The sequence below is a fragment of the Phallusia mammillata genome, chromosome 1 (assembly GCF_965637545.1).
Source record: "Phallusia mammillata chromosome 1, kaPhaMamm4.hap1.1, whole genome shotgun sequence".
NCBI lineage: Eukaryota > Metazoa > Chordata > Ascidiacea > Phlebobranchia > Ascidiidae > Phallusia > Phallusia mammillata.
Genome location: NC_137252.1, coordinates 27130928 through 27142178, shown reverse-complemented (window position 1 = coordinate 27142178; position 11251 = coordinate 27130928). Strand labels below are relative to the sequence as shown.

At 34.5% G+C, this 11251-nt stretch overlaps 3 protein-coding genes and 1 pseudogene across 3 annotated transcripts; 1 reads left to right on the top strand and 3 right to left on the bottom strand.

The window, feature by feature from the left end:
* The first annotated feature begins 962 nt into the window (after positions 1 to 962).
* On the top strand, positions 963 to 5033 carry LOC145217325 (uncharacterized). Its single transcript, XM_080084580.1, has 12 exons — positions 963 to 1103; positions 1172 to 1273; positions 1375 to 1479; positions 1954 to 2107; positions 2274 to 2405; positions 2515 to 2656; positions 2943 to 3095; positions 3291 to 3325; positions 3460 to 3492; positions 3620 to 3684; positions 3749 to 3843; positions 3941 to 5033. The coding sequence occupies exons 1-11, from the start codon at positions 1044 to 1046 to the stop codon at positions 3812 to 3814; spliced, it is 1047 nt and encodes a 348-aa protein (XP_079940706.1). The 5' UTR covers positions 963 to 1043; the 3' UTR covers positions 3815 to 3843; positions 3941 to 5033.
* Positions 5034 to 5147: 114 nt separating this feature from the next.
* LOC145217333 (putative methyltransferase DDB_G0268948) lies at positions 5148 to 6972 on the bottom strand. The gene has a single exon (XM_080084591.1). It carries the CDS (start codon positions 6956 to 6958, stop codon positions 6062 to 6064), a length of 897 nt encoding a protein of 298 aa, XP_079940717.1. The 5' UTR covers positions 6959 to 6972; the 3' UTR covers positions 5148 to 6061.
* Positions 6973 to 7001: 29 nt separating this feature from the next.
* Positions 7002 to 9482, bottom strand: LOC145217353 (putative methyltransferase DDB_G0268948). The gene has a single exon (XM_080084609.1). The coding sequence runs from the start codon at positions 8858 to 8860 to the stop codon at positions 7979 to 7981; it is 882 nt and encodes a 293-aa protein (XP_079940735.1). The 5' UTR covers positions 8861 to 9482; the 3' UTR covers positions 7002 to 7978.
* Positions 9483 to 9550: 68 nt separating this feature from the next.
* LOC145217343 (putative methyltransferase DDB_G0268948) lies at positions 9551 to 11177 on the bottom strand (annotated as a pseudogene).
* Between the last annotated feature and the right edge of the window lie 74 nt (positions 11178 to 11251).

Below are 11251 nucleotides of genomic sequence, written 5' to 3'. Positions count from 1 at the left end.
ATGTCATAAAGGGGCTATTTAAACGCCAAAGCTAGTTATACGATTCCTTCGATAGCGTCTTTCAAAATACGCTCGTCACCTGGGAAGAAGTCAAGCGAGTTTTGTCACACCGATTAATGCCTGCGTGGGTTGAATAGAAGACCCGAACTCTCAGTACGAGTGAACTGTCCCCGCCGCGTAAATCAAACGAGATGGAGTTTAGCTTGCTGGGGCAGGCCCAGACTTGCCCGGACTTGTCTTGAGCGCTAGAAGAAGCGGTTTAGATCGTGGTGTTTACGAACGCTGACTGTGAGGGTGTCCAAATTTTGCGCACGTGCTCAAGATAATCACACCCAGGCGATCATTCGAGAGGTTGTAATAAAAGGAAAGTGAATAGCAGCGATTTATTGGCCCTCCTGCAAATGTGCCAATTTGTTTTGCTCATCGCCTTCTGTTGAATGGGACATTGAGGCTCCGTTTTATGATTAAGGGCTCGACGCTAAGGTGTCTGTTGCTTGAGAGTTGAGATGAATTATAACCGACATTGAGTATTGATTAACTAAAAGTAAGCGGTAGATAAACTATCAGACGTGCGTGCTGCCTGCCTAATTTGAGTGAATCATTTTATTTATTCGCGTCAGTATATCGGCATTTTGCGGACTTGCATGGGCACGCCGTTGCCTAAGTGTTTTTCAAGAGGCGCCGAACAGTGCTCGTTGGCTATTAAGGGTTTTACTTCTTGTGTCCTTTCAACAGTCTTAACTTTATCAGCACAGGGTAGAGAAAGGTGGCAGTTTAAACATGTTTTTCCCCAAAAGTCTAAACATTTACGATGCAGTTGTAAGCCTAAAGTCATGTTTCAAACTTTTTGTCATTGACTTTGGTCCTAAAATTTTATGTCATTTATGCAAAGTATTTGTGTATTTAAGGTTCTTGTGCATGTGTTGTGAATGTGTCTGAGTAAATGTACGAGTATGTCTTATTGATTTTTTTAAACAAATTGCTGATTGATTTTCAGAAATTTGCACTATTTTGTAATTTTATACAACTCTAGGAAAATAATCATGAAGTCCTCAAGAATGATGCTTTTTGTTGTTGTGTTAAGCTTGTGCAATATATTTGTGGTAAGTGTGTGTGTATTTTATCTGCATGAAATATGGACATATTATATTTTACCACCTTTTCTGTACAGGTTGGGTTGGGAGATTCTTGTGAAGGCGAACATGAATACAAAGATGCTCAGGGAAATTGTCAGATTTGTGAGCAATGTGGACCAGGGTATCAGCCTAGCTCGGTAAATATAGTACACTTTTTTTAACAGTCCCATTATTGATTTTTTTAGAGTCCCATAATTGATTATCTATGAATAATATTAAACATTTTTGTATTTTTTAGCACCATTGTGGGTGGGGTACAAGGGAATCTTCATATCAGTGTGTTCCCTGTGAAAGAGGAACTTTTTCAACTGGCCGAGATTACCAATATTGCAAAGGATGCGCTGTAAGTTATATTTTATGGATCTTGACTTTCTGCACAAAATATCAAACTTGGAAATAATTGTTTTGTTTCTTTCATTTTTATCTTAGGGGGCAGGCAATGCCTGATTGCATTATTCTCACTAAAGTTCCTTCTCAAAAAATCTCAAAAAAATCAAGTCTCGATTTTTGAGAAATAAATACAAATTTCTCGAGAGAAATTCTGTTTTTGCTGGTTTGCTAGTGAATCACTACTTGCGATCGCTACTAGAAGTGAAAACGCGTACAATCGAATTTTTTGTTTTGTTTGAAAATCGGCTTAAATAAAAATTTCATTTCTTGAGAAACGAAAAAGTCGAGAATTGGAGAAACCCTAATGCTCACAATTATTTCCATCCATTTTTTAAAAAGCTTGTAATTTGCATATCTGTTTATTGACATGTAATGTTTCAAACTGGTTGGTGTTTACTTTATTTCTAAATGCGTAAATTTTCTGCAGCCCTGTTGGAACTCAGAGGTGATGCTCCAATGCACTGCTACAAAAAATGCAGTGTGTGGCCTATGCAATGATGGCTTTTTCAGACCAATTATGTCGGATGGAAAACTTGATGAAGAATGTCACCAATGCAAAGAAAACTCCAAGCACCCTGAATGTATGTAGTTTTATGCTTACAACAATCTTATGTTTGGGTGTCAATGTGGTGTTTTATGGTGTTTTATGGTGTTTAAAATATGATGTTGGCATATGTTTTTGTAATGGCATACAAATCAAGGTGATTTTTCTGTGTTTGAAATACTACATGATTTTTTTGTGTACAGGTGAAATAAGAAATGACTATTTGCCATACATATTTGCTGGAGTTGGAGGTGTTCTGCTCATTATCATCATTTTATTTCTGGTGTGTTGCTGCTACGAAAGAAAGAAGATCACCCATGCAACTAAAAATACTGGTATGAATGCAAATAAATCACTACAGAAAATCAATGATGTTCATCCCGAAAACAGATGTGTTTTTACATGAAACATTTTCACAACTAAATTTTTAATTTTTAATTACAGATACTAGTAAGTTGAATTTTGTTCTGAAATGCGGTAACAATGAGGATACAGTGAACAGTACAGCAGTACAACTTCTTACAGATTCTGTTGAGAATCAGGACTGCCCTAGAGACCTACTTGAACAGCCACCACTTCAACAAATGTATGTTTCTTTACATCTCCTGATTTGCCACTGCTGTACCACTTTTGTGGCTTTGTTAGGACCCTTGAGACAATTCCTTTACTTCTGTTTCCTGTCTGTTTAAATGCCCTGTACATCATGAAATAAATAGCAAAACTGTTAATAATGTTACAACTTGTTTGGTTTAACCAGCGGAAATATATCATAAATATGCATGTACACTTTTTATCTTCAGGATTTACCTTAAACATTCACTGCGATAGCTACGGAGACCCTACTTTTAACCACATGTTTTTTTTCTTTTTAGGTTTGTACGTCCTGGCTACAGCCCTCCTATAATGGAAGGTGGACAAGCCACATCATACACAACTCATCCCACTGCTACTTTTCCTCAAGAACCACATTTTCCGAGCAACTACAGTCAACGGCCAACTGGTGCTTATGATGAGATACATAATAGGTATATCTTTGAAATCCATAAAACGATATTTATCACAATTTAATATTTGACTTTTTTCATACAGATTTGAACTCTGTTTAAAGCAAATTATACCAGTTAAGAAAAAAAAAAACTGTTATTGTGTGAATCTGATTGAAATATTTTGATTTGTTACAAAAAAACATTATTTAAAATCTGAGGTGTTTTACTTTACAGATCATTGGTGACTCGACCCCTGTTGCATGGAAATGGTGAGTCATTTCATCGATTGTTGTGTTGTTTGTTGTCAATAAGCTTTTGAAGTCTTAGTGCAAGTTTAATTGTCCCTCTATATTTTTTACATTTTTTTTTTGTTACAAACTTAACGGCATTTTATTTTCACCAGGCCGACCAGACTCACCACAGTCAAGCAGAGGAGGTAACTATTTTTATGTTGTGTAACAATAAATGTTTATGGTGATAAGTTTTGTTAAAACATTTTCACGCAAAAAAAATATGTTAATAATGCCTTGTACATTGTAAACATCTTTTTTAAATTTGAGCAGATTTCCATATTGAGTCATTCAACACTGACCAAATTGAATCAATGGGAAGAAATGAAATTACAGAGGTAATTGAACAATTGTCATTTTGCTTCGCAACAAATTTGATGCTTTATTGTTTTATCAAAACAGAGACAGGGAACCAACTGGCAAGTTCATGATGCATCAACATTAGACAATGAAGCCAAACCTGTTTAGGTTTATTTTTGAAACGAACAAACTTATTGGTAAATAAATTAGAATTTTTGAAAATACATTATTTTCCTTACAGAGAGTTTTTGTGTAGTAAATTGCCTTATTTTTACATACAAAAATCTTTCACAGAACAAGGAGATTATTGGCACTGTTGACAGAACACCAAAAGCATCAATTAACAATGTTGCTAGTGGGATTTAATATTGCACATACCATTGTGATCATGCCAGATGAGAATTCTGAACAAAATCTCATTATTCCAGTATCCCAATGTACAGCAACCTTGTGTGGACCAATTTTTTGAGTGCATGTTGCTATTTATGTTTGCCATATTTTTTGTAAATACCACGTTTGTGTTTGTTTTAAAAACGTTTATTATTGTGTTTTTTGTGTCTTACAAAACCTTTTCACTTAACCTGTTGGGAACAATGTACTTAAAACACTGTCAGTTTGATACACCTACTGCCAAATTTTTCAAAAAAATTGACAGATTTGCCAAACTGTAAAGATTACATCAAAATATTTGCAGTTTTCTCACACATTTCCGTTAAAAATATTTGTAGATTTTCTGATTACTAACAGAAGCTTTCAAATATGTCATTAAACGTATTATTTTTGTATACGTTAGTTGTAGCTTGATGTTTTGACAGTTTTGTTACTTCCTAAATAACTCCAATTCCAAATGGTGGTATCTTATGCCACGGGTGAAATTTAATGGAAAGTTTAAGAATCATTGCAGTAAAGGGGTATTTATACAGTGCATAAATTGCAATGTGGCTAAAATAACATTTGCATTATTTTTATTTTAAGTCCTTACTTGATCAACTCCAAAATTATGTTCTTTGTTTGTTGCCTCAAGAGCTAGCTATGTATTTGTTGCATATTTTGTTTAGCCTTTTTTGGCTTATTCCCCTCAATGGCTTATGTTCTGTAAGATTTGTTTGCAGTTCAGGTCTTACTACTATACCTATGTCAAAAAATTGCATTGCATCTGTCCAGCCAAAATATGACCTGTGGTTTTGGGCAGTTTGTGGCATGTTCATGACGTACAATATAGTGCTTTGTAAGACGGTCAATAAGTGCTCTTGCTTGACAATCTGTTTCAAAAATGTGTGTTCAAAGTGTGCCAAATTCGTAACTGGTGGCTTTGTCATGTTGAAAATGATTAACCTTTTCGCAACACTGTTATTTTAATGCTTTTCAAATAAAATAATGATGTGTACTAGTGTTTTATTACTGAGGTTAAACCAAGTCACATGTTTGACACTTTTTCTAGTCACACTTGTAAGTTCAGTTTAAGTTAAAAATAACACATAATATTTTTTGAGCATGAGCACACATAATATTTATTGCATACACTTTTAAATTCTGCACCAAAATATTGCAAACATAAATAATTTAAGAAATTACATATTTTACATGCAGCAAAGTGATTTTTGACTTAACTAAAACCCTGTAAAGGTTGACATAGCGTAATTTGAAGATCCATAAACAGTTTGCACCACAACCAGCATCAACAGTACAGTACATTGAAGACTGATATAAATGTGTAAATCAGAAATAAATACAAATTTTGACAAAACAAGTTTTTAAGTTTTTGCTAACCACTTTATTTTGATTTAATTTTTAGTCTACCTAAGTCAGTGGTTCACAGCCTTTATCGACCAACTACTCTTTTAACAACTCTAAACATTTTCATTCGAAGATGCCTAACCATACAAAGATCATTTAAAGTTGGTTATTTTATCGACATCACAGGTTATAATCCCAGAGCTAAACTGTCTATTTACAAACCACATCCACAAATTTATAGAAAAAATTGTCCACTGAAGATTTTGAGTTCCACCTGGAAGCCCACATGAACAACTGTTTAGGAAACCACTAATTTAGTACATCTTAACACTAATTTATATTTGCATGGGGTAAATTGCTGTTATCATTACCACAACCATACATACAAAGTCAGTAAGTTGCGACTAGGGCTGTTATCAAACAAATAATTATTTGATTATTTGAAATTTTTAATTATTTGAAATTTGAAATTTTTTATTTGATAACAGCCCTAGTTGCGACGGTAATCAAAAATAGTAAAAAGTTGTGAAAGCAATTTTATGACAACAATTAGCAAATACTCTCCTATTCCAAACTACTTAAACATGACAATTATAAACACTTGATAACAATCAAGCACCTAAACTTTAAGAAAGTTGTTAGGTTGAGGCACATAAAGTAAAACAGTATTACGTAGTTTCACTTTTTGATTGGGGAACTTGGTTTGTCACTTAAAATACAGAACCATTCCCTGATGACTTTAATCTCAACCTGATCATCGGGTTTATCTACAGCATTTAGCACCTGCTTTGTTTGACTGATAAAGGTTTCAATGATATCTTGCTTTTTAATCATTTCAGCAGTGACATTTTCAGATCCATGTTTGGCAATAAGTGCATCAGTAGTTTCTTTTATAACAGTTTGATATCCAGACCATGTCGAAAGTATATTTCTAAAGCTCTCCAAATCCCAATTGCATATTTCCTGCATATCGTCATGGTGAATTTTATTTTTGCTTTTGATAAGCTCATATACACTGCAATAGTGCTTATCAACCAGGGATGTAAGTGGATGCATCTTGCAAGAAGCAAGAAAGTCCATTAAGTATTTTTGTACTGTATTGGTATCAAACTGCATAGATTGGACAGGGTTAATTTTTTCCTCCACATATCCAATTAGTGCCAAACATCCATTCGGTTTTAGCACCCTGTTGCATTCAGCAAAGAATAAATTTAAATCAAGCCAATGCACTGCCTCACAGGAAATCAATAAGTCTACACTTTTATCTTTCAATGGCATTGATTCCCCATTTGCAACTTGGTATTTCACATTGGAAAACTTTCTTGATGCATGCTCAATCTGGTTTGGGCTAATATCAAAACCATTGACTTCAGTAAAATATGGTGCAAACAATTCAGTTGCTTGACCATTTCCACAGCCAACATCCACCATGCACTGGTGTCTACTTTCAGACGTTTCCAGGGGTGAATGTTTGTTCAAAAAGTCCATAACTTTTTGAACAATCTCTGTTGTTGGCTGTGGACGATGCTTAGAATACAATTCAGTATGTGATTTACTTTCAAACAACCGAAACATCCTTCTACTAGTATTGTTGTTTAAGATATTTTGGGAATTGACACTGCACAAGAAAAAAATGTATTAATTATCAATCAGGCAGAATTTTGCTTATTTGTCAGTGTTATATACACAAAAACAGAATATGTATGAAAAATTTTGATTTGGACACAAAAAACACAATTAAAATCTGATTGGTTTCGGCAGGCTTAAAGATTTTACATACTTCACCTTCAAACATTACATGAATTTTATAAATATAATTACTTCACCAACCATACAACTATTTTGGGGCCATGGAGGACAACTTACAAAGAATCAACCAGCTAAAATGTTTTAACAAAGACAATTTCATGGTAAATACAACCATTGTCAGGAAACAGCACAATTGTACTTTATTACGGTTTTATTAAAATTTTACTATGTTTGAAGGGTAGCGCACAACACATAAAAGCAAATATTCCCACCGCACCACAAGCAACGAACAAACTGCAATTGCATATATTAGTTCACATGGTTTAGGGCAGTGGTTCTCAATCTCAACCTTTTATGCACCATGGCCCCCTAAAAGTAACTTTCAGGCCTCGTGGCTCCTTGTAGGTAACCCAGTATGACCTGTGCACCCCTACCTAAAAATGTATGTGGCAAACTCAACTTAATTGTAAAGTCCATCTATCTGAATAATTTTTTTTTGCTAAAAATAAACCTAAATATGGACAAATAGTGTGGGAAACAGTCGCTTAAATTAGGAAGTAAAATCATTTGCAACACATACTTAATTCTGAGCATTATAAAAGAAAATGGCTCACTGACTTTTGGTGGGTGTTTATAGTGAGCCCCCACCCATGCCTCCCCTAAATAAAGCTCATGGTTCCCCTTGGGGACCATCGGCTCTGGTTAAGAACCACTGGTTTAGGGACTTGTGTAAACCAAAACTTTAATGCACAACTGCTATTTAAGCGTTAAAAAGTTTTGAGGTATTTTATATTAACCAATCCCTTAAATTCTAGTTTCAAGGTGATTTTCTGCAATGGCAAAAATTCAGTTTGGTTTGTCACTTAAAATCACGAACCATTCCCTGCTGACTTTGATCTCAACCTGATCATCAGGTTTATCTGAGGAGCAAAGAACCTGATTTAAGCGGCGGATAAAAATTTCAAGAATATCTTGCTCTTTAACCATCTCAGCAGTGACATTTTCAGATCCATGTTGAACTGTTAGTGCATTGGTAGTGTCTTTCATATACGTTTGATATCCAGACCATGTTGAAAGTGCATTTCTTAAGTCCTCCAAATTCCAGTTAAAGGTTTGCTCCATATTATTATGGTGAATTTTGTTTTTGCTATTGACAAGCTCATAGATATCTCTGTAGTGGTTAAGGAGGTGGTCAACATGTGGGGTAAACTTGCAGGCAGAAAAAAAATTGGAAAACAGTTGTTGTACAGCAGTGTTGTTGCATTCCATTGCGTGGAATGGGTTAATTTTAATAGGTTCATAACCAATTAAAGCCAAACATCCATTTGGTTTCAACACCCTGGTGCATTCAGCAAAAAATGCATTTAAGTCAAGCCAATGCACTGCCTCACAGGAAATCAGTAAGTCTACACTTTTATCTTCAAATGGCATTGATTCACTACTCGCAACCTGGTACTTTACATTTGAAAACTTTCTTGATGCATGCTCAATCTGGTTTGGGCTAATATCAAAACCATTGACTTCAGTAAAATATGGTGCAAACAATTCAGTTGCTTGTCCATTCCCACAGCCAACATCCACCATGCACTGGTGTCTGCTTTCAGACGTTTCCAGGGGTGAATGTTTATTTAAAAAGTCCATAACTTTTTGAACAATCTCTGTTGTTGGGTGTGGACAATGCTTGGAATACAATTCAGTATGTGATTTACTTTCAAACAACCGAAACATCTTTCTTTGCTACTAGTAATGTTTTTTAAGAAATTTTAGGAATCAACACTGTGCAAAAAAAAAAGATATTTACTAATTTATCAATCAAGCAAGATTTTGCTTATTTGTCAGCGCTATATATACAAAAACAGGCTTCTAGCAAAAAGAACTAAGACAGTTTAGGTTTCTCAAACTCACTTCTGCAGATATGCCAGTGGTTAAACAAAGAAAAAGCTTTACATGGGGCAAATGGTGCAAATGCAAACATGAAATCAATTTCTGCAAATGTGGTACAGTCCGGACATGCATGAATTGTCATTTTCGATATGGGACAACCTTTACAAGCACTGCAAAACATGGACAAACACAAATTTAAGTGAATGTTAGGGGGCTTGAACACATGATCAATTTTTGCCAGAGCAAGCTATAAATCTTCTGTTGGATTGGTTAAAATTTGAATGATTCATAATACAGTAGTAGTAACGAATACAGTAGTGGTAACAAATACAGTGCAGTAATTACATAATACTGTAATTTGAGAATAACTGTTTCTTCAGAATGTTTTATTTGTTTAGTTGATTTTATTGCACAGTTAACATTTTAAAGATCTTTTACCCTATTACTGCAACGTTTTTTCTGGAACTTAACACATTTAGGCATAAAATTAAGTTTACACAAAAAATACAACAAAAGATCTGAATTAAAATCTGATTTGGTTTCTGTAGGCTTCAAGTTTTTACATGCTTGACCTTCAAACATTACATGAATTTTGTAAATATGATTACTTCACTAACCATACAAATATTTTGATGTCCAAGAGGACAACTTACAATGAATCAACCAGTTAAAATGTTTTAACAAAGACAATTTCATGGTAAATACAAACATTGTCAGGATGTTAAAAACAGTACAATTGTACTTTATTTTGGTTTTGTTAAAATGTTGCTATGTTTAAAGAGTAGCGCACAACAAATAAAAGCAAATACTCCCACCCCACCACAAGCAAAAAAGAAACAAACAAACTACATCTGCATGTATTAGTTTACATGGTTTAGTTTAGGGACTTGTGCAAACCAAAACTTTTATGCATAACTACTTTTTAAGCGTTAAAAAGTTTTGAGGTATTTTATATTAACCGATCCCTGAAAACCAGGTTGCATGGTAATTTTCCACAATGGCAAAAATTCACTTGTTTGCAGAGTTTGGTTTGTTACTTAAAATCACAAACCATTCCCTGCTGACTTTAATCTCAACCTGATCATCAGGTTTATCTGAGGAGCAAAGAACCTGCTTTAAGCGACTGATAAAAATTTCAAGAATATCTTGCTCTTTAACCATTTCAGCAGTGACATTTTCAGATCCATGTTGAACTGTTAGTACATTGGTAGTTTCTTTCATATAAGTTTGATATCCAGACAATGTGGAAAGTGCATTTCTTAAGTCCTCCAAATTCCAGTTGCAGATTTGTTCAATATTATCATGGTGAATTTTGTTTTTGCTATTGACAAGCACATATATGTCTGTGTAGTGGTTAGCGAGGTGGTCAACAAGTGGGTAAACTTGCAGGCAGAAATAAAGTTGGAATAGAGTTGTTGTACAACAGTGTTGTTACATTCCATTGAAGGAAATGGGATGATTTTCATCGGTCCATAACCAATCAAAGCCAAACATCCATTTGGTTTCAACACCCTGGTGCTTTCAGCAAAAAATGTATTTAAGTCAAGCCAATGCACTGCCTCACAGGATATCAACAAATCTACACTGTTAGGTTCAAATGGCATTGATTCACCACTTGCAACCTGGTACTTCACATTTGAAAACTTTCTTAAAGCATGCTCAATCTGGTTTGGACTAATGTCAATACCATGTATTTCAGTGAAATATGGTGCAAACAATTCAGTTGCTTGACCATTCCCACAACCAACATCCACCATACCATGCACTGGTGTCTGCCTTCAGTTGTTTTTAGGGGTGAATGTTTATTTAAAAAGTCCATAACTTTTTGAACAATCTCTGCTGTTGGTTTTGGTCGACACTTGGAATACATTTCAGTATGTGATTTACTTTCAAACAACCCACTCATCTTTGTTTGTAATAGTCAAAAATAAAGTTGCACTACAATAAACTGTACGCTGATACCAAAGTAAGCAAAATATTGCTGTGTAAGTGCATCCAGAGATGACAGGTATTAATTAACGAAGAACATTTGCATAGCTAAGTAAATAAAAATACAAGCGTGCCTTCATTTTCTCCTATTTGGAAATGTTGACATTCTCTATTTGGGTACAACCCCCCTTATATGCGATGCAAAAAAATATCCGAAAGGAAAACAAATTCAGCGTAAACTTAATTGCGTAAATTACGCGTAAAACCTATCATTTATTTCTCTTTTTTTATTACAGTGGTTTTTAT

Excerpts from the sequence above, each read along its gene's own strand:
- LOC145217333 (XM_080084591.1), bottom strand. The coding sequence starts at position 6,958 with ATGTTTCGGTTGTTTGAAAGTAAATCACATACTGAATTGTATTCTAAG.
- LOC145217325 (XM_080084580.1), top strand. The coding sequence starts at position 1,044 with ATGAAGTCCTCAAGAATGATGCTTTTTGTTGTTGTGTTAAGCTTGTGC. Across the intron at positions 1,104-1,171 it reads GCTTGTGCAATATATTTGTG|GTTGGGTTGGGAGATTCTTG; the intron begins GTAAGTGTGTGT and ends TTTTCTGTACAG. Across the intron at positions 3,326-3,459 it reads ACCCCTGTTGCATGGAAATG|GCCGACCAGACTCACCACAG; the intron begins GTGAGTCATTTC and ends TATTTTCACCAG.
- LOC145217353 (XM_080084609.1), bottom strand. The coding sequence starts at position 8,860 with ATGTTTCGGTTGTTTGAAAGTAAATCACATACTGAATTGTATTCCAAG.